This window comes from Malus domestica, chromosome 15 (assembly GCF_042453785.1).
Source record: "Malus domestica chromosome 15, GDT2T_hap1".
Lineage (NCBI taxonomy): Eukaryota > Viridiplantae > Streptophyta > Magnoliopsida > Rosales > Rosaceae > Malus > Malus domestica.
The window spans coordinates 706,368-732,308 of NC_091675.1; the positions used below are offsets into that span (position 1 = coordinate 706,368).

Sequence of the window (25,941 nt, forward strand, 5' to 3'; positions counted from 1 at the left end):
GTCCCTTTCCCCGTGCCCTCTATCTCTCTCCCCTTCTCAGTTCTTCCTCTCTCCCTCTCGACTTGTACGGACGAGGCACCAAAACCCTCCAACTTTCACGGATCGACGTCAAAAAGGTAAGTTTGTGGATCCTTGCAACCTTGTGAGTTCATTGGTGCAGTTTTTAGAACTTGGAACCCTCGATATCACGTGAAACCCGAAACCTATTTTGAGATCACTATTCATGCAATCGTAATATGTCGATTTTCAGGGAATTCTAAGTTTGTAGTGAGCTTAGTGAGGTCCCAAGGAAGCTTGGAGTGCTTCGTTTGAAGGTTTTGGACGTCGGGATCACTGGGTTCAAATTTGGCCGGTTTTCTTGAAATTTCTCCGGTGAGATTTTGTAGTTTTTAGAGCCTTAAAGTAGTATAACGTGAAACTACATGCTTAGGGCTTCATTTTGATATAAAATACGAAGAAAATGGTTGAGAAACGACGGAGAACAAGGAGATTGAAAAATCTCCAGTTTTTCGGCCACCGGAAAAACCCGGCGAGCTGAGGTAGGAGATGCGCGTGGGGGACGCGTGGGGGAGCGTGCGGTCTCAGAAAAATTTTCTAAAAATTTCTCGACGTCCGTGACGTCGAGTAGGTCGATGTGGTATATTCATATACCCAAATTGAGCACCGTATGAGAAGTTATTTCGAATTGTCGGTTATGTGCTTAAATTAACGTTTTTATAGTTGTTTCGCATATAGGTGACACCTATCCCGAGGACGAGCGCATCCAGGGATGTCACAGGGGGTTACGACCCATCGACTTACCAGTGAGTGGGCAGTTTTGTTTTCGTATATGCCTATATACTATTGATTTTCCTATAAATTGAATTTAAATGAAACTATGTTTTAAAATGCCATGCATGCATATTGTGAATTATATGATTTGATAATTGATGCATATATATATATATGTGAATTGGTGTTGTGGACGCACATGTGAGTATCAGGTGAGTTTATATGGTTTATATGAATTAATGATGATGTGATTTGTGTTGAGAGCTCATAACCTGCACTCCTGGTGTTAGTGCTTATATTATTCACCGCACTGCACGCTCACCTTGGATCCAAGTAGGTGCATGTCGTACAGACCATGAGAGGGTTCCGACATGCTAGTCGTACAGATTACTAGAGGTGGTTCCGACTAGTAGGTGACCTTAGATTATGCGCGCAGATGATTGATGAGAGAAGCACTAGAGCGTATCATTACACCATTCTTGTCGTACAGACTACTCAGGTAGTTTCGACTTATGTGCAGAGTAGTGTCGTACAGGTCACCGTGGTGACTCCGGCTGGGTTGGATATTGAGCTATGAAATTAACCGTACAGGACCAACTACAGGGTCTCCGGTTGATTCATTATGTCACATGTTATTTTGATGCATCCATGTTTTGTTATTGACATTTATGGCATGGCATATTCCTGAATTTGTGATAGATTGGTGATTTGTGACGTATGAGGTTTTATATACTATTATGTTATTTTCTGGGAAATTATACAGGTTTTACAGTGAGGGGTTAGAAATGTTTTAAATGAAATGTTTTGGAAAACTTTGGTTTTACTGACCCACTCAATTTTGTTTTTGCGCCCATCCAGGTTCTAGTTAGCAGTTGGTGGCTCACGAGGTTTTATTTGGTGTTCTGACAGACTTCCTGCATGTAGGACTCACCTGCGGGTGTTGTAATTTAATTATAGTCCCACTTGACTGCACCTAGTTTTTATGCTCTGAAATTATGTATTGCACACTTAAATTCACTCTAGCATGCTAGTTGGATATTATTGCTAGTAGTTGTTTTAAATTCCGTCATATTTCTCATATCTTTTGCTTCCGCATCACACTTTTGGTTACGTCACACTCACGTGACGGCCAGCATGCCTTGATTCTAGGATCGGGGTGTGTCAAGATAAACATCTCTGTTGACAATGACAATATTAGTAAACGCACAATATATAAAAAAATGAGAATAATACTCATATGGCATACGTATTTCTGGTATGTATCTATTGAGAATCACTTAATTAAAATTTTCCCAAAGGGGTCCAAAACCCAACTATTATATTTTCGGCAGTTCCTCGTTGACAATTGGACGTCCTTCCTAACTCGTAAAACATCTCTTTTAAGCAAAGTTAAATTTCAAATATTAAGAAATACAAACATACAGCCTCACAGAGATCTACAATTTTGCAACTTGTTCCCAAAAGAAAATATGATTTCTTAAGCCTTAACCTTTGGAAAAAATAAATAAGAATAAGTGAAAACCTTTAGATATAAGAATTTATATATGCTAATTTGGTCCGTCAGTTTTTAGACACTTGAAATCAGACATCCATAAATTCATTCGAACTACGTAAAATATCAAGACAAAAATCAGAGGAACATCTCACGCCGCTAAGATCACCCAACTTTCGTCAATATTTAACAACAGAAACAACGCCATTTACTTTTTACAGTTATGTTAAAATTCCTTGTCTTGTACTTAGCTTTGATGTAAAAAACTACGAGACCATTTACTTCCTTGTTGCCAACTTTTTTATCCTCCCGATTCCCTCCACCATATAAAATGCCACAATGCTCGCATCACCACCAGGGCGACCAGCCATCTTCTTCCTTTCGTTAGCTTTTCTGCTACGTTTTTGGGTAAGCAAAAGTTCTACTCAACGACTTGTACAAAAAATAATAAAAGAATTAGTTACTTTCAATATCCTACAACTTTATGTGTTTAATCTACCTTACTTTTTTGGTAGTGCAAACGGTGTGAAATGTATATAACATGATATTTTGTTGTGATGAACTCGTGTTGACCAACATATGCAGATTCTTAAACCCTAACATTGATACAAAATCGCTGTTTTCGATCAATATTCAAGGATCGAGAATCCGAAGATATGTCTCCAGTTCATGGCGATCATGCTTCACAAAATGGGAATACAAGAACTCAAGAGACAGTCGTTTTTGAAATTGGAGAAGACTCCGATTTTCTGAGGTTACTGGACAGGCCTAGACCAGTAAGTGTGGAGAAGAAGAGATCCTTCGATGAAGGGTCGTTCAGCGAGTTGTCCAGTATAGGGTCTCCTTGTAGAAGACCCAGTTTTCTGGGGAGTCCTAGACTGAACTATGAGTCACATCCCGTGGTTTCCGATGCCTGGGAAACCCTGCGACGCTCTGTCGTGCACTTCCGGGGCCAGCCTGTTGGAACCCTTGCCGCTGTCGACCATTCTGTCGAAGAACTTAACTATGATCAGGTAGACTTTTAATCAAAAATAGAACTGAAGAACACCAAACCGACTTGAAGCCATATATCCATATTTTGTAGCCAGTTCCCTTCGTGCATATGTTCCCCGAATTAATGTTACAAATTTATTTCATATATAGGTGTTTGTTAGAGATTTTGTGCCAAGCGCATTGGCATTTTTGATGAATGGAGAGGAGGAGATAGTGAAAAACTTTCTTTTGAAAACACTTCGCCTCCAATCATTGGAGAAAATTGTGGACCAGTTCAAGCTAGGAGAAGGTGTCATGCCGGCGAGCTTCAAAGTGCTCCATGACCCCGTAAGAAACTTCGAAACCATAACAGCGGATTTTGGGGAGAGCGCAATTGGAAGAGTAGCTCCGGTTGATTCTGGATTTTGGTGGATAATATTGCTTCGCGCGTACACAAAGTCTACCGGGGACACTTCGGTCTCCGAAATGCCCGAATGCCAAAACGGCATTCGCCTCATCCTGGATCTCTGCCTCTCGGAAGGATTTGATACTTTCCCTACTCTGCTCTGTGCTGATGGATGCTGTATGATTGATCGTAGAATGGTTAGTTTATTTGCGCATTTTATCAAACACCTTCAGTGCACTAATTGCTTCCATATCATTGTCGATAACACGTCAAAATATGATAAATATACAATTTGCAGGGTGTGTATGGATATCCAATCGAAATTCAAGCACTGTTCTTCATGGCATTACGATGCGCTCTGGTTCTGCTCAAGCAAGACAACTGCGGCAAAGAATTCGTGAAGCGCATAACCGACCGCCTCCATGCCCTGAGCTACCACATGCGCAGCTACTTCTGGCTGGACCTGAAGCAGCTCAACGACATCTACCGTTACAAGACGGAGGAGTACTCGCACACGGCGGTAAACAAGTTCAACGTCATGCCGGATTCGCTACCATATTGGGTGTTCGATTTCATGCCGAGTCGCGGCGGTTACTTCATCGGCAACGTGAGCCCGGCCAGGATGGATTTCCGGTGGTTCTGTTTGGGCAATTGCGTGGCGATTTTATCGTCGTTGGCTACGCCGGAGCAGGCGTCGGCGATCATGGATCTTATTGAGTCACGGTGGGAAGAGTTGGTCGGAGAAATGCCGTTGAAGATTTGCTATCCGGCATTTGAAAGTCATGAGTGGAGGATTGTTACTGGCTGTGATCCAAAGAATACTAGATGGAGTTACCACAATGGAGGCTCTTGGCCAGGTTAACTTACGCCTATTCACTCATTTGAAAGTGCTCTCCTAAAATGTACTTGCTCATAGGCGTTTTGTTCAAAAAAATTTATTAGAAATACGTAAAATGTTCTTACAGATAAAATTTGTGTCACTACATGTTATGTTAATTAATGAATTTGTGATGATCACAGTACTGCTGTGGTTGTTAACCGCGGCATGCATAAAGACCGGCCGGCCACAGATTGCAAGGCGTGCGATCGAGCTGGCGGAAAGCCGGTTGTCGAAAGATGGGTGGCCGGAGTACTATGATGGGAAGCTAGGGAGGTTCATGGGGAAGCAGGCACGGAAGTACCAGACATGGTCGATCGCGGGGTACTTGGTGGCGAAGATGATGCTGGAAGACCCGTCTCATTTGGGCATGATAGCATTGGAGGAGGACGAGCAAATGAAACCCCTTATTAAAAGATCTGCTTCATGGACCTCTTAATTTCGATCTTGTATGCGAACACTTTGGGTATGTCAATATTTGGTGGGAATGTGGAACATTAAGCATTTAAACACATATACTTTTTTTTTTTCAAATGTGCGTTAGATCAAGTGATGAAGATACTCTCTGTTTAGTATTATCAAATGAGTTTTTAATTTGAAAATAATATAAACTATAAACCGAAAACAGATGTATATCAAACCGCCTCTTACTGTTAATTTTGAATTTGTTAAAAAAAAAAAGGTTATTTTTTTAATTTGATCGCATAACCTAAAAATAAATGACAACTTTTATAAATCCCCATAGTATCACAATGTCGTATGTTCAAATTTCTTAATTTCTTTTATCAAAGATATGCCTCTGCCCTTTCGTCTCTTCGGAGGGTCTTGTTTCTTTTCCTGCTTTATGTTTTGCTTTGCTTTGCTTTTGTTCAAATTTCTAACCTAGAACTAGAAGTACGAAAACAAAGCCACCTAAAGGACATTAACTGAATGGTAACCCAAATTGCTGGGCCCGTTGAGATGCTAGTTGTGTTGTGCAATTTTTTTTTTTTTAGAGCTTTAACAGAAAGTCTATGGTACTGTTCAGTTTAACGAAAAATTATATTTTTACATTAAAAAATCAATCTTGATACTTTTTATTTACCCTTTATTTTGTTCTTATCGTTAAAACTCAAAATTTTCATTAGTTTTCCTCTTTTTTTTTTAAGTGCTCGGTATTCAAAAATGCCCTACGTGTTACGACATAAGTAAAGTTTCACTAAAATTATAACATGTAAAATACGACTTGAATATACGACATTACCCCCCGAGCTAACTAGTCAATGGTAAGGAATCTCTTGACGTTAAGGGCGTGTTTGGCCTATTCTGTTTTACTAGACTGGCTAGGATTACTAGTCTAGTGTACGTAAATTAGGTTTTAAAGCTTCACTAAGAGCAAGTCCACCCTTGTGGATTGCTCGGGGGACAGGCATCAAGAAAGGGCCCGAGGCTTGGTGGACAACCCTCCAACCTTGGAGAGCCCGAGTGAGGGTGGGAGCCCGAGCACAAGGGGGTGGGGAATTGACAGGCCTGCAGCCCCATTTCCATGGTTTTTTTTATTTTATATTATTTAAACAAACAAAAAAAAACTAATATTTTATTACCTATTGCCAGGGGGAGGGCTCCAAGGGTGGAGATACAAAAGGTAATTACTGTTTATTAATGGCAGTTACTGTTCAATAGGGTGGATTCAATAGTAGATTGCTAGGGGGAAGGGCTCCAAGGGTGGAGTTGCTCTAACCAGTCCTAACGAGACCCCCAAAATTGGACGGACTGCTAAAACCTTTATGCTTTGCTTCACCGCTCCCGCTTCGCCCTTCCCATCTACTTTTTCTTCCTCACATCGCCCCTCTCGCTTCATGCGTTTTAGTTTCTCACCGTTCAGAGAAACCCAAACCAAAACTACTACTTCTTCCTCACTTCGCCCCTCCTTCTGCGCGCATCGCAGTTTCACGCCGTTCGGAGAAGCCCAAAACAAAATTCCAAATCGAAAAGCCCAATTGAGGCAGGCGAGATCCATAAAGAAGAATAAAGGGTTGCCGTTTGGAAGCTCCGATTCGAATTGCAAAACCCCAATACTTTGAAGCTCTGCACCATCTGTGGGGCAAATTTTCTAGTGAAAAAAAATAACGAAAGGAGGAAAAAGGGAGAGAATAGGGGAAAAATAAAGAATTTATTTTAATTTAATTTAATCTAAATCAATTTAACTTAATTTTAAAACTAATCTAATTAAAAATAATTCAGTTCAACAAATGCATCTAAAGGTTCAAACTTTCAACAAGGGATCACAACCGTCTCATGATCGATCATCATATTGATAGTGATTTCGGGAAAAGTTCCATAAAAACGTGTTTAGGTGACCCTAAAAGGCAAAGAACCAAACATCAATTTTTTATTTCACACTTGACATCAAACAATACTTATTTCACACCACTTGACACAAAAAAAATACAAATATCAATTTTTTTATTGCACACGTGACCTTCAAAAATACTTGTTTCACATACTTGATCTTAAAAATATACTTAGTTTCACACTTGACCTTAAAAAATAGATAATTTTAGATACACCGAATTAACAAATTAAATTATGTGTCATTTATAAGAAATAAGCAAGTCAGCACGTCAGTATTTAAATAATAATTCAATAATCAGGAATCAAATCATTTAGTTTACAAAATTTATTTAAAAATTTAATCTCTTTAACATTTCTTCTAAAAAATAATTACTTCACACTTTCACCACTTGACCTTTAAAAATAGAGTAAATTGTAGTTATAATCCCTTAACTTTAACTCATTTGGAGCAATGGTCCATCAACTAAAAATTCATTGTCATTGCTCCCTCAACTCATCAAAACGTGCAGCTATGGTCCCTCAACTAAAAATTCATTACCATTGGTCCCTCAACTTTAATTCAACTTGAGAAATTGTCCCTTAACTTTAACCCAATTGTAGCAATAGTCTATCCAACATAACTCGTTTTGACAAAATTTTTGATGTTGTTGACGAAAATGACCATAATTACACACTTTAATGAGTTGAGGGACCCTAATTATATAAATGGTTATTCCAACATAACTTATGTTGACAAAATTTTGACGAAATTGATGAAAATGACTATAGCTACAAATTTTGATAAGTTGAGGGACCAATGATAATGAATTTTTAGTTGAGAGACCATTGATTCAATTTAATTAAAATTGAGGACTATTGCTACAATTTACTCTTAAAAATAGTTGAAGAATTTTCAATCCTGAACCCTCCCACCCCCAATGGATCTGAAATCTCCTTCTCCTTCTCCTTCTCCTTCTCCCTGTGCTGATGAGATTGAAAATATTATCCGTGTAAGAGGAGATGGATTCAGTTCTCTTCCTCAAGATGTGGTTCATCACATTCTGTCCCCTCTTCCCATTTCAGACGTCATTCGAGTAGGAAGCTCGTCGAAAAAATACAGACAAATTTGTTCTTCATCTTCCTCGTTGAATTTCGTTGCATTTCCTTCCGAATCTACGGCTACCTTCGAAAAACGGTCGGAGCTGCTGTCTTCCTTGGACAGCTTCTTATTACGCCGCGGCAATCACAGGGTACAAAACTTTCATCTCGACTGGGATTGTCAGTACCACTGTGGGAGAGAAACCAACATCCCAAAGTGCTGGGATGTCGAAACGTCTCGAGTTTTCTCTTGGATTCGCAACGCTGTCGATTGCCATGTCCAAAATCTTTCTGTTTCGTTTCGAACTGCGGTCGTACCTTTCTTGCAGTTTGCTTTTGGTGGGAGCCCCCAGACGGAGTTTCCTTCCGATGTCTTAACAGGTAGATCTTTGAGGTCTGTAGATCTAGACATGAAGTTTGCAACTATAAAGGCTCGCAACTTGTCTCTCAGTCATCATGTATCTAATTTATTACGGTTACATTTGAAAAATGTGACTGTCGAAGATGATGAGGCGTTTTGCAAATGGATTTCCTTAGCCTGCATATTTATCAAGGATTTGGTGCTTGAAGATGTGCATGGTTTAGGAAACATCGCCGTTGAAAGCGCGTCGATGGAATTGTTCAAGGTTCACTTTCCCTCTTCTGCTAGCCTCTGCCATGTCCATATATCAGGTGAGAAACTTGAACGTATAGGTATAACTTGGACTTTTAGGACCGCCCAACGTAAGAGCAAGTCGTTGAAAATTTCCGCTCCAAATCTGAAGTATCTGAGATGGTCTGGGAACATGATGAGCCATCAGAATCTTGGGGAATTCAATTTTTTGGAAAATGTAGATCTTGATCTCGACGAGTACGGTGTATACTACATGGACAACACCACATCACATCAGTTCCTCTCCAGTATTCAGGGTGTTAAAAGTCTTACTTTAAACCAGTGGAGTTTAAAGGTAATGGATCAGTCCAGTGCATAAAATTGTTTTACAAGTTGCTTAATTTAATTTAGATTTTTATTAAATGTTTTGGGTTCCCTTGTTTGATGTTGTAGACTTTGTTCAAGGAAGGTTGCACGCCACCACCACTGCTCAATGTTTCGTATTTAGGTATGAGTATTCAGGACTTCTGTGATGAAAGCCTAGTCCCAACGATGGTCACTCTTTTCAAAAGCCTCCCTAATTTGCATACTATGGAGATAATTCAGCTCAATGAGATTGGAGTTCTAAATGGTCTAACTGAACTCTCTCTCAAAGACAGGGTATGTTGCAAATCTTAGTACTTATTTCATTATATTTTGGTATGCATATGTTTATGGGAATGTTCGATTGATTTGCTTGTTTGTTATTTCTCAGATCAATGACGTAAGGATAGAGGTGTCTTACGGGTTTCATTTGATCGAGTTTGCGAGGTATATCCTTGAGCGTGCTCAGATATTGAAAAAATTGGTTGTCATTTGTTCATCCAAATAACCAAGTTTGGTAGGAGAAATATATAGAAGCGTGAGTAACTGTAAGAGCATGTATTGTAATGTACTGTTGTGAGAATGTGGAGTGTAGTCTGATTCAACAAACAATGGAGAGGAGGTCAGGTGGATGCTTTGTGAAGGTGCCGCTGATTGGCTGATGCTTTAGCTAATTTTGGTGCAGATCATGATGCATATTACTGGTGGTTCAACGTTTCTTCATGTAAACTTCTGCTTATATTCGTCATCTTTCTGCTTGTACCAATTATCCTTCCATATGATTTTTATCGTATGTTTTCTTTGTATGTGGAGTTGATTTTTAATTCCCTTGTTGTATTACTTGCTATCTGTTTTCCTCAACGGGCTTGGTTTTACGTCTCTCTCGTTTGTATTTCTTCTTTTATTTTAATTTGATTTATGGGGGCGGATAAGACTCACAAAAGCATTTCAGCCTCACCTTGGCCACAAATTTGGCTTCCACATCAGCAGCGGGTTTCGAATCCGAGACCTCCAATTTTTAGTTTTAAGGAAGCCTTGTAATCCGTCATTTACCATTGGACTACCAGCTCGTGATTCAAACTTATTTCTTATTGGTGACAATCATTTTATTTGTAAATTTAATCTATAAATTCAGTTTACCTAACATTACTCTCGTGTTAAATGGTAAAAGCTTAGGAGGTCACATGACTACCGCATGCGTGCTGTGCGTATGCATTATGCTAGTCTGAGCAATCAGTAAAGCCCATGGGCTTGTTGGACCCAAGATTTTGCGCTGTAAATTTTTTTTTTTCAACAAACTATATTACTGTACTAATATGGTAATATTTACTTCACGAACTTTTTAAGTAAAACTCAAATTTTAAGTTCTAAACTTATCTCAATTTGCTCTAACCTTTAGGCCAAATATGAGTTTTAACTCAGAATTCCTCCCTGAGTTAGTGGCTAGCCCACCATATATGTGTGTGTGTTTTTTTTTTTTTTATATTTATGAATTCAGTAAATCGAACAGTTAAGATCTAATATGATCAAATCTAACTGTAACAAAAAGATCTAGGGGTCCAAATTTAATTTCAATGGCTAAAATAATTAAGAAAAAAAATTCTATCATGTGTTTCATATTCCTTTAGTGTTCTACGAGTTTCATGATGTCGGTTTAGTGATTTTTTAATATCTATCGGAATCTAAATATTTTTAGACTAAAATGTTCATAAAATTAAATTAAGATAGTCTATGAAATTATTTTTAAAAAAGTTGCTTTTAAGAAAAATTATTCTAAATTTATACTTTAATAATCTCTGGCTAAAAATTTAACATATAAGGGTCGGAACAGAAAAATTGTTTCTAGGTTAAAACTAAATTCTCTGGATTAAAATTTTTAAGTTTTAACCCAATGGTTAGAGATGATCTAAGAGGGAGGGGTGGACTTAACCTTATAATAAGATAGCAATATGTGATTTAAATTCGCCTTTAACGATAATCGAATTTAAAATCTCTCATTTATATGTGAAGATGAATACAACTAGACCATAATATTGTAAAAGTTCTTTTATTGTCAAGACCAAAAGGAAAAAGGAAAAAGCGTTTTTGTCTTGTGCAATCAAATTTAGGATTGATGTTGCCAAACAAAATGTTGTCTGGCGAGATTGTAAAATGAGCAGACTACAGCTATTGCACGACGTATTAATTAGTCCTCCAGGTTCCAGCGCGTGGTCTCATTCGTTTGGTACTAATACATGCTCACACCCGAAGTGTGTGAAATTTTTTAATTTTGTTTTTAAAATTGAAAGAAAGAGGAAGAGAGTGAAAGAGAACATGTGAGTGGAGAGAAAGAGAGGGAGAAATGTTTTTTTTTTTTTTTAAATTAGATATGTTAAAATCACATGTAGGTGAAGCTTAAACAAAAAATAGTAAAATTTTGATTTGTGAAATTACGTTACTGCCTTTAACTTTTTTGTTGTAATAAAAGACTAAATAGTTTTTTCACTCTCTTTTGGTTGACAAAGAGGGTTCTATTAATATGTAGTTTAGATAAACCATAGACTTTGTTGATGCACAAAATCGAGTCGATCTTGGATCAACGTAAATCCGACCATAAATCACACAAACACACAAAGATATATCATAGTTCATCCCAAGTTGAGGCTACGTCTACCCTGGCGTCGATCTGGTTTCACTATGTATTGAGGCTAGGGTTTGCTTTCTTTGCCATATTTGCCATCCTTCTAAAGAGAGGATGAAGGATCCCTTTTATAGAATAAGACCCAATATATGGTACAACATACTTCAAGTTTCTACCGAGTGACAACTCCTACTTTCTATAAGTGCATGTGTGTGAGCTGTCGGACACGTGCACGTGATCGAGATATTTTATCACGTATATTATTATGCGATGAGTGAAACAAGGATCAAAACTACAACGATTACTGTTAAAATTCTTTGTCTTGTGTTCTCATCAAAGCTAATTTGTACACAAGTAACACCACAACACATAATTTCAAGTTTTGTAGATGCACCGCTCTTACATTAATTATGTTTATTTTTTTAGTGCAAACAATATTCTATATTAATCCACACCAAGAAGGACAAGGGAGGTTTGAACCCGAAATGCATTGAGTTAAAAAAGAAGATCGTAATCGATAGAGGAAAGTCCTAATTACCAGATCAATCCACCATGTACATTTCATAAAACTAAATTTAATTATAGTTGATATTTGCTTAATGGGATAGGATCCGAGAACATACATTTTGACACACATTTTTGTGGCTCCAATTATGTAGCTTTTTTCAAGGATCATCCTTGCGAAATGGAATTTATGACATTTATTTGTAGTGAAGAAAATTAACGAATACAGTTCTACAACGAACACTAATTTAATCCAACAACCATAAGATTTTAGATTTGAATAATTTTCTATAGAGATGATATTCGAGAGAATACATAAGAATAGACGTTGTATAACCCTAGAACTAGTTAAAACCCAATGTAATTGGACATAGGATGGCGATGATTGGGTCCAAAGCCACCAATAATTCACAACTAACCACTTGATTCGTGGCCTTTGTTTGGTAGTCGACTCGACTTCATGTATACGTATATAATATAATTGTACTATACTATCAAGTTGGGCAGAGGAGACCAGTATCCATTCCCATCCCATTGTACTATACTACCCTCAACCGGGAATGTGATTAGAAGCTTAATTAATACACATTTTCTGGTTTTTGATTTTAATAGACCTGTCACTTTTCTCGCCAGCCAACTTAAACGACAAAGGTCCATACATGGCTTAATTAAATATCAATCCATTTCTGTTTATGTTTTATTATTAGCTTAATTTACAACTATTAATCTCAGCCACTTGATTTTGAATCATATACCCATGATTTTGTGTCTTCTTTTTGGTGCATGCCTGAAATTCATTAGACTATTCTTGCTGAATTGTATTCTGATGTCAAATCCTAAACATAATCTTTCTATATCCTTATTTTTTTAGTTAACTCTAGTAATTTCTACTCTAAGGTATATTCAGTTACGTCAAGAGATTTGTATTCAGGGACATATTTATTAATGAACTTCGGTGGTTTGGGAACCCTCTAAAAGCTTAGAAAAGCATCTATGAGGACCTTTGAGCACCACTCGACGGTCTAGGCAGGTGCTTGTTTTAGAACTCCATGAATTGCAGTGTTGTAGCGAGTACAAGTTTAACAAAGGAGATGAAGAAGTTTTAACTTTGTTTTTAATAACTTAGTCAAAACGGTGTCGTTTTGAATCATGCCATTTAAAAAAAAATTTAAACTCTCTCTTTTCGTCTAAAAACGTGAAGCCCATTATTTTTCATGCAATTCCCTCATTTAATTAAGGATAAATTACATAGTAATCCTTCATGTTTGAGGTCTATTACAACCTTACACAACATCTTTAAAACATTTCACTTTCATACCTTACATACTATTTTATTTCAAAATAATAACTCCGTTAGATTTTCCATCAATTGATCCGTTAAACACTGACGTGATTGCCATATTTGTGTCACGTGGCAATTTTTTTTTTTAAAAAAAAAAAACCTAAATCTTTTTAAAAAATAAAAAAAAGAAGCTGAAACCTTATCCCCCATTTTCCTCCTCTCTTCTCCTCGCAACCCCAAACCAGAAACCTTATCCCCTATCCTCCTCATCTCTTTTCCTCCATCTTCATCTTCTTCCCTCTGCAACCCAAAAAAAATAAAAAAATAAACCTTCAGTTCGTCTTCCCCTCCCTTCCTTTTCCCCTCTCTTCTCCTCCATCTTCATCTTCTTTCCAGCCCAACCCCCGCCATTGCCGGGTTCGTGAGGTGGGAGGAATGAGTGTGGATTTAAGGAGTGGATTGTGTGTAGAGGAGGGAAGATGGTGGGTGTGGAGGGAGGGATGTGGGTTTTTAGGTGAAACACCCAGATCCCGTCTACACTGCCATTGCCGGGTTTGTGAGGTGGGAGGAATGGGTGTGGATTTAAGGAGTGGGGGTGTGTAGAGGAGGGAAGAGGGTGGGTGCGGAGGGAGGGATGTGGGTTTCTGGGTGAGGTGGGTCGTGGGGGAGGGAGGGTCTCCGCGGGGGGCCGGGGGGGGGGGTTCACAGGGGTGGGGGTTTTCTTTCAGCTTTTTTATTTTATAAGATTCAGGTTAAAAAAAAAGTATTTTTTTTGCCACGTGGCACAAATGTGGCAGTCACGTCAGTGTTTAACGGATCAATGGATGAAAAATCTAACGGATGTATTATTTTGAAATAAAATGGTACGTGAGGTATGAAATTGAAATGTTTTAATAATGTTGTATGGGGTTGTAATAGACCTCAAACATGATGAGCTACTAAATTAAATGATGATTGTGATATACGAGGAGTTTTTTTCTTCATTTTCTTGGATTTGCAAATTTTTCAAATGATGTTGATGTCCACATCAAATGTCATCTAAAGTGATATAGAAATATGATATAAAAATATAATATAAATAGCATTACTCCCCTGACATTACGTTTTTTTGTTAATAGTGTTTTTACTCGAAACACTTTTTAAAAGCATCTGTGTTTACGATAAATAAAAAATTATAACTATTGTTTATTCATGTGACGCCGTACTTAATTTTGTTGTTTCAAATGGCAAATGAAATTTATGTAAAACGTGTTATGTTAATTAATTAATTGTGATGGGCGCAGTACTGCTGTGGCTGTTAACGGCGGCATGCATAAAGACCGACCGGCCCCAGAATGCAAGGCGTGCGATTGAGCTGGCGGACAGCCGGTTGCCGAAAGATGGGTGGCCGGAGTACTATGACGGGAAGCTAGGGAGGTACGTCGGGAAGCAGGCACGGAAGTACCAGACATGGTCGATAGCGGGGTACTTGGTGTCGAAGGTGATGCTGGAAGACCCATCTCATTTGGGCATGATAGCATTGGAGGAGGACGAGCAAATAAAACCCCTTATTAAAAGATCTGCTTCATGGACCTCCTAATTTCTATCATTTTTCTTGCTAAATGTATGCAAATGCTTGTTACAATATTGTATGCAGGCACTTTTTAAGCATCTAGCGTTCAAGCACGTTTTATAGTTTATACTCTTCTTTGAAAAAATAAAAAACTAAATATAGTTGATTATCAATCGGTTTCTTAATTTTAATTTTTTAATTTGATAGGATAACCTATAAATGATTGACAACTTCTATATTAAAACCCCATAAAATCACAAGTTCAAATTTCTAAACTTTTTTTGGTCGAAGGTAAGGGTCTGCCTTCATGTTTCCCTTTGCTTTGCCTTTGTTCAAATTTCAAACCTAGAAGAACAAAAAAGGTTTGGTGGAGAGATACGAAAAAATAAGTAGTGAGATACAAAAAAATATATCATTTATTCTACTTAAATTATGACACGTGAAGCACTGTTTAAATATATATAAAAAAATAAACCGTGTTTCCCTCCGTCATGGGTCATCACCAAAAGCTTTTTTTAGTTCTTTTTCCGAACAAGCAAATGAAGTTTTGCAAGAAGCAAAGTAAGAGAGACTTGCAATGAGATGTTAAGTCTAAACTCTAAGGCCTTGTTTAGTGGGTTGGATCAGATATGTTATGTCTAATTAAATTAGACTTGTAACTCAACCAATGTTTAAATGTAATTTGAATTGGACAACACAAGATAGGTTATGAGTCCAAAATAGGATGGGTTATGTAACTCACGCTCACAGTTACAAGGGCCACGGGTATGCTGTTCCCAAAATATATGTCTCCTTGGTGTCTCTTTGGTAATTTTGCGACACCTGTCCAACTCTTAATAGAGAATTAACACTGTTAAGTCCCCTTAACAAACCTCCTCCTTTGTTATTTCTTGGTTTGCAACCACGGGTTAGAGCAAAACCACTTTTTTAGTTTTCATTCTTGCCATCTCCTTCATAAATTGATATATATTGGAAACTCAAATTCTACAATTTTGGATTCAAACATAATGTTTTCCAATCTTTCCAGTTGACCCAACCCATCATGAGTTGCTTGACTGATTGCATCTTAATTTTATGTCAATTCTAATAACAAATTTTTTTATTCCCTTCCAATTCGCGAAAATTTGTGTTGCTTGAGAGAGATTAATGATAACTGAAAAATTGATTGATGGAGAGATAAAACGAGTTTGAAATTGAAATATTGAAAGACACAATGACTTGTTTTGACAAATTCGTTGAGATTAGCAGAGTGGACGTTCTTGGTGGCGTGTGCTCGCAGCTGGTGGCCAAGCCATCTGAATCGAAATCGTCGTTTTGAATTGTGGGCTCTCGCTGGCGGCGGTGAGGTGTGGAGGAGTAGGTGGGGTCACATAGGTATATAAACACAACACTGTTTTGTTGATGACATGAAGAACAAGGCGGCCGGAAGATATGGAGGATGAGTCCATCAGAATGGTTCTGGTACCAGTGGGTGTCTTCATAAGAGAGGACTTAAACGTTCGAACCCAAAAAAAAAAAAGATTTAACCGTGGTAATTATCTGTTACGTGTTGGATAAGTGTCGTAATATTAAATAAGAGACATGAAGGAGACATATATTTTGGGGACAGCAGACCTGTGACCAGTTACAAGTCTGTTTGTGCAAGGCAACTGCGCTAGGCGTGGTTTCTCTCGGTTCAACGCTCACGCTTCATCTTCTTATCTATTGATGACATCTCCTTCGTCCACACCATCTCTCTCTTCCCAGATCGGGACCATCGATGTTATCGGGCTTTGGTGGTGGATCTCACAAGTTCGCCAGAGCCAGTACAGTCCTAATGGCTTAATTAGCTTTTCAATTCCAACATATTCCGTCTACACCAGAGCCAGTACAGTCCTGTTGGCTTAGTGAGTACAAAATAATGGACACGAGTCCAGTCAAATCTCATCCAATCCAATCACATCCTGCAAGTGATATCCATACGATTCAGGACTTTTGTGATGAAAGCCTAGTCCCAACGACGGTCGCTCTTTTCAAAACCCTCCCTTATTTGCATACTTTGGACATAACTCAGCCCGATGAGATTGGAGTTCAAATTGTCTAACTGAACTCTCTCTCAAAGACGGGGTACGTTGAAAATCTTAACTGAAGTCTCACATGGCTACCGCATGCGTGTTATGTGTATACGATATACTTTATGACCAATCAGTAAAGCCCATGGGTTTGTTGGACTGCAAACTTGAGAAGCCTAAGATTTACGAACCACCAGTTGTTTTTCCTTTCTACCTTGCACCCAAAAGGCCCAAGATTTTGCGGCATAAAAAGTGCTTTTACTATGGTCACGACCAATTGGAAAAAGTGCTTTTGTGGTGTGCTGCCAGTCGCCATTAATAGCTAGTTTCGTGAGTGAGATTCTACTTTCCAGCTTCAGTTTTTAGGTCATGAAATATCAGAAACCACAGGCTGCTCATGCAATTGAAAACTACAGGAACAGGACAATTGTAATTACCTAATCAAATTGTTAATCAAGTTCAGGAACGATGGCGCCAATCAAATTGTCTTTTGGTGAGATTGCAAAGTGAGCAGACTACAGCTGTTGCGCGACTTATTCAGTCCTCCAGGCTACAGCTGTGTGGTCTCATCCATTTGAGATAAGGCATAGGCTTAAAGTTTGCACCAAGTGACAACTACACCTTTCTCTAAGTGCACGTGCGTAAGCTATACGTTACGTGATGAGTGAAACAGTGATATTAGAACGACGACGATTACAATCAAAGTTCTATACCCTACACTCTCACCAAACATAATTTGTACACAAGTAACACAACACAATTTCAAGTTTTATAGATGCATTGCTCTTACATTGATTACGTTAATTTTTTTAGTATAAACAATATTTTATACTAATTTATACTAAAGAGGAAGAGAGAGGTTTGAATTCAGAGAGCAATGGGTTAAAGAATAAGACCCTAATCAACAAAAAAAGTCCTAACTGCCAGGGTAATCCACCGCTTACAATACGTAAACTAACTTTAATTGTGGTTGATATTTGGTTAATGCATTAGGATTCCACGACGCACTTAGGCACACGTTTTTGTAGCTACAATTTCGTAACTTTTTTTAAGGATTCGAAATGTCTATATATATAATTCATCATTCAAACATCATCCTTGTAAAAAATAGGCAAATTGAAAATCATTATGGCATCCATTTGTAACGAAGATGATAGACGAATACGGTTCTTCAATCAAATACTAATTTTAATCCAAGGGTCATATGTCTGCAGATTTGAATGATTTTTTAAAAGATGTCTGAAAGAATACATAAAAGATAGACGGTTAGACCGTTAAAATAAACTAAAAATAAGCCCCACAAAACATGTGTCAAAAAAATATATCTCCAGATCATAACCTTTTGTTAATTATTGGTTTGCTTGGCAAACACTAATTAGTGGATTAATAAGGTAGCTAGTTAACCCTAGAAATAAAATGATTAGACATAGACATAGGATGACGATGATTGGGTCCAAAACTACCAATAATCCACTGCTAACCACTTCATTAGTGGCATTTGGTTTGGTATTCGATTCCACTTCATACATACCTACGTATATAATATAGTAATGTATATATATAAATATATAAGTTGGCCAGAAGACTCCATTATCCATCCCATCATATTATACTGTACTACCAAGCTACCAAACAGATTTGTTTATGAAAAAAAAAAGCTGCATTCGGCCCCATATATACCTCAACGGGGGATGTGATTGATGCTTAATTAATTAAGGGTAAATTACATAGTAGTCCCTCAGGTTTGAGCTCTATTGCAATCTCATACAACATCTTTAAAACATTTCACTTTCATACCTCAAGTACTATTTTATTTCAATTTCATACAACCGTTAGATTTTCCATCCATGGATCTGTTAAATGCTGACGTGGCTGCCACATATATGACACGTGGCTGCCAAATGTCTGCCACGTGGCAAATAAAATAATTTTTTAATTAAAAAAAAAAAAACATATTTGTCACTTTTTTTTTTCTCTTTCTTCTTCTTCTTCTTCTTCTGGGTTCGGACCTTTTTTTTTTTTTTTTTTTTCTTCTTCTTCTTCTCCCTCCTCCTTCTCTTTCTTCTTCTCTTCTTCTTCTTCCTCCTTCTTCTAGGTTCGGTCCTTTTCTTTTTTTTTTTTTTTCTCTTTCTTCTTCTTCTTCTCTTTCTGTTTCTTCTTCTTCTGGGTTTGGACCTTTTTTTTTTTTTTTTTTTTTCTTCTTCTTCTTCTTCTTCTTCTCCCTCCTCCTCCTCTTTCTTCTTCTCTTCTTCTTCTTCCTCCTTTTTCTGGGTTCGGTCCTTTTTTTTTTTTTTTTTTTTCTTCTTCTTCTTCTTCTTCCTCCTCCTCCTCCTCCTCCTCTTTCTTCTTCTTCCTCCTTCTTCTGGGTTCGGACCCTTTTTTTTTTTCTTCTTCTTCTTCTTCTTTCTCCTCCCTCCTCTTTCTTCTTCTTCTTCTCTTTCTCTTTCTTCTTCTTCTGGGTTCGGACCTCTTTTTTTTTTTTTTCTTCCAATTTCAGGTTTTAAAAAAAAATTAAAAAATTATTTTATTTGCCACGTGGCAGACATTTGGCAACCACGTGTCATATATGTGGCAGCCACGTCAGCATTTAACATATCCATGGATGGAAAATCTAACGGTTGTATGAAATTGAAATAAAATAGTACTTGAGGTATGAAAGTGAAATGTTTTAAAGATGTTGTATGAGATTGCAATACAGCTCAAACCTGAGGGGCTACTATGTAATTTACCCATTAATTAACATTTTCTGGTCTTTGATTTTAGAAGACCTGTCTGGCCAGCCAACATAAACAAAAAAGTTCCATGCACGGCCTAAATAAATATCAATTCATTTCTATTTATGGGGTTTTTCTTTATTTAATTACCTTAATTTTCAATTATTAATCTCACCCACTTGATTTTGGAGCAGTGCATATAGCTATCAACCCAAGAGTTTTGTGTTTTCTTTTTGGTGCATGCCTGAAATACTTTGTATTGTAAAGTTATATACAAGAGTTTTGAATTTTAAACCAAAATTATCTTACTTTTGAGTTAACTTTAATGATTTTTATTCTGATTCGTGATTCGTATTCGATCACATCAAGAGATTTGTATTGAAATCAAAATTAGAAAATGAAGAACTGATTGATTGCTCATGTCTATCAAGGCTTCATACTTAACGAGATATTTTTCAGTGTGACCGTCACACAAGACGGTACATTACGTGTCTCTATATAAATGGTTGGATATGTGTATTAAAAGGTTAATAGCTTAAAAATTAAAATTTTCTACCATTTACGTAAAAACACATAATGTACTATTCGTGTTCCTATCACAACTAAAAATTTTCCATACTTAACAGCTAGCTAGCTAGATTCACTAGCTGCTTTATATGCATAACAGAGTACAATAAGTCCAACTTCACCTTTTATCATCAGTTCTCGAGAGTCGAGACTGCGTGTGGTGTGTGTCTATTTATCCATCTAATTTGGCGCTTTCGTTCCACCTACATACTCGACAAAGAAAGAAGAAAAAAATAAAACAAAAACTCATCCTTTTCGACGTGCATGAAAACCATGAGCTACTAAAGCCTAAGGCCACTTGGAAGTTCATCCCCACAAATCAAAGCAATACAAAACAAGCAAAAATGCGAGAGATTTTTAGTTGTGATGGAAACACAGATAGTACACTACGTGTTTTTATATATGTGGTGGAAAATTTTAATTTTTAGGTTATTACACAACATGTAACGGTCACACTGAAAAATCTCTCTGAAAATGCTAGCTTACTCGTCCTCGCCAATAATCATCTGCCACACGTACCCACCAGCTGGCAAATCCTGCCCTATAAATAGGGAAACCATGCAAATGCAAACCACAAAGAAGTAACTCTATCATTAAGCTTAGTTTCAATTAGGTTTGAGACGAATATAATTAAGGAAATAATTATATCTCGTTAATCAGCCATGGCTGCCATCTCAAAATCATCCAGGGCTGTGATTGTTTCACTGCTTCTCGTTTCCCTTCTTGTTTTCAATCTCGTTGAAGCTGATGAGAAGGTAATTATTTATTAAGTTCTCGCTTATAATTATAATTAACTAGCTACTTTATTATTTGCTAGCTTCATCTTTTGTTTTTCATGTTTTACAAGCTAAGCTTCAAGGTGATATATGCATGTTTTATGCTTTGATCATTTTGCAGGTAAACTCAAATCCAGGACCAGAACAGAGTTCTCTCCTCAAGAAAATAGGTAATTAATTACACACACATATATATATATATATATATATATATATATATATATATTATTTCCATAGTGTTTGATTAAATGTAAATATTTGTGTAGACTGCGGCGCGGCATGCAGTGCTCGCTGTCGTTTATCATCTAGGCCTCATCTATGCAAGAGAGCATGCGGGACTTGCTGCCAGCGTTGCAGCTGTGTTCCTCCGGGTACCGCCGGCAATCAAGAGGCCTGCCCGTGTTACGCCAGCCTCACTACCCACGGCGGCAGACGCAAGTGCCCTTGAATCAATCCTCTGTCTTGAAAACTCAAACAAGCTTGCTCATATTCGGGCATGCAGATGCTATGGGAATTGAAGGTGCTCATGCCTTCAGATATATAAATAATCTGTTTTAAAATAAATTAAAATGTCCTTTTGTGTAATTAAAGCTACAGAAATTGCTTGTATTAATGTTATTGTTTTGAAGTGTTGGGAGTCCTGGGACATTGAGCTAGTGATGGAATAGTGACTATTTTTTTCTTCCTGTTTTACCTGTAATCAATATTTTTCTTTGCGTGTTCAATAAAATCTTTGTACTCACGAACTAAATGATCATGCACTTTTCACAAATAAACGAGCTTTGTTCTATTTAATTGTCATCTGACTTCATATAAGTACGTACAAGTTTCAACGTACATGCAATCGTCTTTGGAAGAGTGATCTGACTGACTAACTATCTTGGTGATTACGTACTTTCTCCTCCACCAGCCAGAGGGAATAATTAGATGCCAATTGACCATGAGGATTGAGTTGTCCATAAGGACAAACTTGGACCATAATCTCTCACAAGTCAATGCAATTGAAGTTGAAATTGACGTGCCTACTTTACTCAAGACTGACAAGCATAAATTATATCGTGGGCCTTATTTGTAATGACACAGCCCCCAATCCAAGCCCATTTTGCAAAATTTAGAAACTGAAACTGAAAGTTGTAAGTGCTAAAACCCTAACGACAAACGTCTGGAACGTCTGGATTATGATGCAACGTACGTAATTCTAAATTCTTAGTCATAAAGGTATAGTGATTTGTTACTTAATTAGGATTTTACCAAATTATGTCCTGGTTTTTGTTAACTAGGCAGTCTACCAACACACAAACTGTCTCCTTTTATCGGTCTTTTATATACTTACGTTTATTCAGGCATGTGTACTTGAACAATTTATCTACACGTACATTGAACTTATTAAATACAACCGTTGAATTTTTCATATTTATAGGTTTATAGGCCTGAAAATTGAACACATATGGTCATTTTCGCTTGCAGTAGATGCCAAAAACATTAAAGACATATCCATTCTCTAATTAAAGTTAATTACATAGAATTTAGAAGTGATTACTCAAATTTATAAAAATAAAATTGTAATTTTCACCAAAAGTATGTAACTTTCTAAACTTTATTTACACGGTGGAGCACTTTTTGTCATCGATGTATCACTGAATTAAATGACCTCCATGTCCCATGAACCTCATGAAACTTTTCTATAAAAACCACAACAGTTTTCACTTTTCAAACCACACCAGTTCTCAGTTCTAATCATATACAAATACTGCATGGCAAAAATGATGTTGAAGATTCTAATCACTCACGTTCTCGTTTTTCTTCTCGTTCTCCAGCTTGCCGCTAAATCCAATGAAAGGGTATGTAATTAACTACTTAATCCTTTTTTTTTGGTAGTATTATGTTCAAAGCTTTTGACTAACTCACGGTGACGCAATTCAGATGACCACAATCTTTGCTGCAAACCCTCCTCCCCAGCCAAAAATAGGTATTTAATTATTAATTAATTGCTATATATATTACAATAACCAAACCACTTAATTATATGCTTATATAATTAAACAATATGGTGATATTTCCAGACTGTGACGGAGCTTGTGTTGTGAGGTGCTCAAAATCGTCAAGGCCTAATATGTGCCACAGGGCATGCGGGACATGTTGTTGGAGATGCTTCTGCGTTCCACCTGGTACTTTCGGCAACTATGATGTATGCCCTTGTTATAGAGACATGACTACCTGTGGAGGCATACACAAATGCCCTTAAACATCAATGTATCAAGTTTCTATTTATCGACCATTTGGACTGTACATCATATATCTATAATGTTAGATGAACCAAATAAATCATAATTATCTACAGCTTCATCTATTTTATTCTCTCTTCCTTATGTTGTGTTTGGTGATACAAAGTTTGGAAAACGCTTTAATTTCTTTTTAAATTTGAGCTTCCAGAAATTATAAACTGATCATGCAACATTAAATCACAAAAAGGTTTTTATTAAGATGTTTTCTAAAATTGAAAATTGATCAATATAATTATATAAATGAATGTTGCAGATCAATGTCGTTCTTTTGTTATAACTATGTCAAAAATTTCATTAGTGGCATTTGGTTTGGTATTCGATTCCACTTCATACATACCTACGTATATAATATAGTAATGTATATATATAAATATATAAGTTGGCCAGAAGACTCCATTATCCATCCCATCATATTATACTGTACTATCAAGCTACCAAACAGACTTGTTTATGACAAAAAAAAGCTGCATTCGGCCCCATATATACCTCAACGGGGCATGTGATTGATGCTTAATTAATTAACATTTACTGGTCTTTGATTTTAGAAGACCTGGTTTAGGTGGATTGTTTGCCTTCTTATTTTTATACTATTTTTATCTTTTTTTGTTTGTGTGGTAACGGTTAAGCCACGTTAACATAAACCATAAAGTTTCATGCACGGCCTAAATAAATATCAATCCATTTCTATTTATGGGTTTTTTCTTTATTTAATTACCTTAATTTACAACTATTAATCTCAGCCACTTGATTTTGGAGCAGTGCATATAGTTATCAACGCAAGAGTTTTGTGTTTTCTTTTTGGTGCATGCCTAAAATTCATAAGACGATCTTTACTAACTTTGTATTGTAAAGTTATATACGATCATTTCGAATTCTAAACTAAAATTATCTTTACTTTTGAGTTAATTTTAGTGATTTTTATTTTGATTCATATTCTATTACATCAGGAGATTTGTATTGAAATCAAAATTAGAAAACGAAGAATTGATTGAATATTGCCCATGTCTATCAAGGCTCCATACTTAACAGCTAGCTAGCTAGATTCACTAGCTGCTTTATATGCATAACAGAGTACAATAAGTCAAACTTAATCTTTTATATTCAGTCTTCGAGACTACGTGTGGTGTGTGTCTATTTATCCATCTAATTAGGCGCTTTCGTTCTACCTACATCTGCGACAAAGAAAGAAGAAAAAAATAAAACAAAAACTCATCACTTTTCGACGTGCATGAAAACCATGAGCTACTAAAGCCTAAGGCCACTTGGAAGTTCATCCCCACAAATTAAAGCAAAACAAAACAAGCAAAAATGCTAGCTTTACTCGTCGCCGCCAATAATCTTATGCCACACGTACCCACCAGCTGGCAAATCCTGCCCTATAAATAGGGAAACCATGCAAATGCAAACCACAAAGAAGTACCTCTATCATTAAGCTCAATTTCAATTAGGTTTGAGTCGAATATAATTAAGGGAATAATTATATCTTGTTAATCAGCCATGGCTGCCATCTCAAAATCATCCAGGGCTGTGATTGTTTCACTGCTTCTCGTTTCCCTTCTTGTTTTCAATCTCGTTGAAGCTGATGAGAAGGTAATTATTTATTAAGTTCTTGCTTATAATTATAATTAACTAGCTACTTTATTATTTGCTAGCTTCATCTTTTGTTTTTCATGTTTTACAAGCTAAGCTTCAAGGTGATATATGCATGTTTTATGCTTTGATCATTTTGCAGGTAAACACAAATCCAGGACCAGAACAGAGTTCTCTACTCAAGAAAATAGGTAATTAATTACATATATATTATTGTTTAATTTTAATATGATTTGGTATATAATATAGTACCATAGTGTTTGATTAAATGTAAATATTTGTGTAGACTGTGGCGCGGCATGCAGTGCTCGCTGTCGTTTAGCATCTAGGTCTCATCTATGCAAGAGAGCATGCGGGACTTGCTGCCAGCGTTGCAGCTGTGTTCCTCCGGGTACCGCCGGCAATCAAGAGGCCTGCCCGTGTTACGCCAGCCTCACTACCCACGGCGGCAGACGCAAGTGCCCTTGAATCAATCCTCTGTCTTGAAAACTCAAACAAGCTTGCTCAAATTAGGGCATGCAGATGCTATGGGAATTGAAGGTGCTCATGCCTTCAGATATATAAATAATCTGTTTTAAAATAAATAAAAATGTCCTTTTGTGTAATTAAAGCTACAGAAATTGCTTGTATTAATGTTATTGTTTTGAAGTGTTGGGAGTCCTGGGACATTGAGCTAGTGATGATATAGTGACTACTTTTTTTCTTCCTGGTTTACCTGTAATCAATAGTTTTCTTTGCGTGTTCAATAAAATCTCTGTACTCACGAGCTAAATGATCATGCACTTTCCACAAATAAACGAGCTTTGTTCTATTTAATTGTCATCTGACTTCATATAAGTACGTACAAGTTTCAACGTATATGCAATCGTCTTTGGGAGAGTGATCTGACTGACTAACTATCCTGGTGATTACGTACTTTCTCCTCCATCAGCCTGAGGGAATAATTAGATGCCAATTGACCAGGAGGATTGAGTTGTCCATAAGGACAAATTGGACCATAATATCTCACAAGTCAATGCAATTGAAGTTGAAATTGACGTGCCTACTTTACTCAAGACTGAAAAGCATAAATTATATCATGGGCCTTATTTGTAATGACCCAGAGCCCAATCCAGC

General features: G+C 37.0%; 4 protein-coding genes and 1 long non-coding RNA gene across 5 annotated transcripts; all 5 read left to right on the plus strand.

Annotated features, from left to right (window-relative positions):
* The first annotated feature begins 2,535 nt into the window (after positions 1-2,535).
* LOC103413827 (probable alkaline/neutral invertase D) lies at positions 2,536-5,052 on the plus strand. Its single transcript, XM_008352268.4, has 5 exons — positions 2,536-2,671; positions 2,849-3,276; positions 3,407-3,838; positions 3,940-4,498; positions 4,662-5,052. Exons 2-5 carry the CDS (start codon positions 2,920-2,922, stop codon positions 4,955-4,957), a joined length of 1,644 nt encoding a protein of 547 aa, XP_008350490.1. The 5' UTR covers positions 2,536-2,671; positions 2,849-2,919; the 3' UTR covers positions 4,958-5,052.
* Positions 5,053-7,738: 2,686 nt separating this feature from the next.
* Positions 7,739-9,763, plus strand: LOC103413826 (F-box/LRR-repeat protein At4g14103-like). The gene is made up of 3 exons (XM_070814050.1): positions 7,739-8,876; positions 8,975-9,181; positions 9,276-9,763. Exons 1-3 carry the CDS (start codon positions 7,770-7,772, stop codon positions 9,390-9,392), a joined length of 1,431 nt encoding a protein of 476 aa, XP_070670151.1. The 5' UTR covers positions 7,739-7,769; the 3' UTR covers positions 9,393-9,763.
* Positions 9,764-20,742: 10,979 nt separating this feature from the next.
* On the plus strand, positions 20,743-21,745 carry LOC103450390 (gibberellin-regulated protein 1-like). The gene is made up of 3 exons (XM_008389727.4): positions 20,743-20,929; positions 21,072-21,120; positions 21,217-21,745. The coding sequence occupies exons 1-3, from the start codon at positions 20,837-20,839 to the stop codon at positions 21,396-21,398; spliced, it is 324 nt and encodes a 107-aa protein (XP_008387949.1). The 5' UTR covers positions 20,743-20,836; the 3' UTR covers positions 21,399-21,745.
* A 922-nt stretch (positions 21,746-22,667) lies between these two features.
* LOC108174886 (uncharacterized) lies at positions 22,668-23,319 on the plus strand. The gene is made up of 3 exons (XR_011576701.1): positions 22,668-22,791; positions 22,874-22,919; positions 23,014-23,319. It is a non-coding gene; the product is annotated as an uncharacterized lncRNA (long non-coding RNA).
* Positions 23,320-24,649: 1,330 nt separating this feature from the next.
* On the plus strand, positions 24,650-25,641 carry LOC114821831 (gibberellin-regulated protein 1-like). The gene is made up of 3 exons (XM_029095289.2): positions 24,650-24,825; positions 24,968-25,016; positions 25,112-25,641. Exons 1-3 carry the CDS (start codon positions 24,733-24,735, stop codon positions 25,291-25,293), a joined length of 324 nt encoding a protein of 107 aa, XP_028951122.1. The 5' UTR covers positions 24,650-24,732; the 3' UTR covers positions 25,294-25,641.
* Positions 25,642-25,941: the final 300 nt, after the last annotated feature.

What these genes read in the sequence shown, in the direction of transcription:
- LOC103413827 (XM_008352268.4), top strand. Translation starts at nt 2,920, where the DNA reads ATGTCTCCAGTTCATGGCGATCATGCTTCACAAAATGGGAATACAAGA. An exon ending in AAGAACTTAACTATGATCAG is followed by an intron (nt 3,277 to 3,406) that starts GTAGACTTTTAA and finishes TTTCATATATAG; the next exon opens with GTGTTTGTTAGAGATTTTGT. An exon ending in CAATGGAGGCTCTTGGCCAG is followed by an intron (nt 4,499 to 4,661) that starts GTTAACTTACGC and finishes TGATGATCACAG; the next exon opens with TACTGCTGTGGTTGTTAACC.
- LOC103413826 (XM_070814050.1), top strand. Translation starts at nt 7,770, where the DNA reads ATGGATCTGAAATCTCCTTCTCCTTCTCCTTCTCCTTCTCCCTGTGCT. An exon ending in TAAACCAGTGGAGTTTAAAG is followed by an intron (nt 8,877 to 8,974) that starts GTAATGGATCAG and finishes TTGATGTTGTAG; the next exon opens with ACTTTGTTCAAGGAAGGTTG. An exon ending in AACTCTCTCTCAAAGACAGG is followed by an intron (nt 9,182 to 9,275) that starts GTATGTTGCAAA and finishes GTTATTTCTCAG; the next exon opens with ATCAATGACGTAAGGATAGA.
- LOC103450390 (XM_008389727.4), top strand. Translation starts at nt 20,837, where the DNA reads ATGGCTGCCATCTCAAAATCATCCAGGGCTGTGATTGTTTCACTGCTT. An exon ending in TCGTTGAAGCTGATGAGAAG is followed by an intron (nt 20,930 to 21,071) that starts GTAATTATTTAT and finishes ATCATTTTGCAG; the next exon opens with GTAAACTCAAATCCAGGACC. An exon ending in TTCTCTCCTCAAGAAAATAG is followed by an intron (nt 21,121 to 21,216) that starts GTAATTAATTAC and finishes ATATTTGTGTAG; the next exon opens with ACTGCGGCGCGGCATGCAGT.
- LOC114821831 (XM_029095289.2), top strand. Translation starts at nt 24,733, where the DNA reads ATGGCTGCCATCTCAAAATCATCCAGGGCTGTGATTGTTTCACTGCTT. An exon ending in TCGTTGAAGCTGATGAGAAG is followed by an intron (nt 24,826 to 24,967) that starts GTAATTATTTAT and finishes ATCATTTTGCAG; the next exon opens with GTAAACACAAATCCAGGACC. An exon ending in TTCTCTACTCAAGAAAATAG is followed by an intron (nt 25,017 to 25,111) that starts GTAATTAATTAC and finishes ATATTTGTGTAG; the next exon opens with ACTGTGGCGCGGCATGCAGT.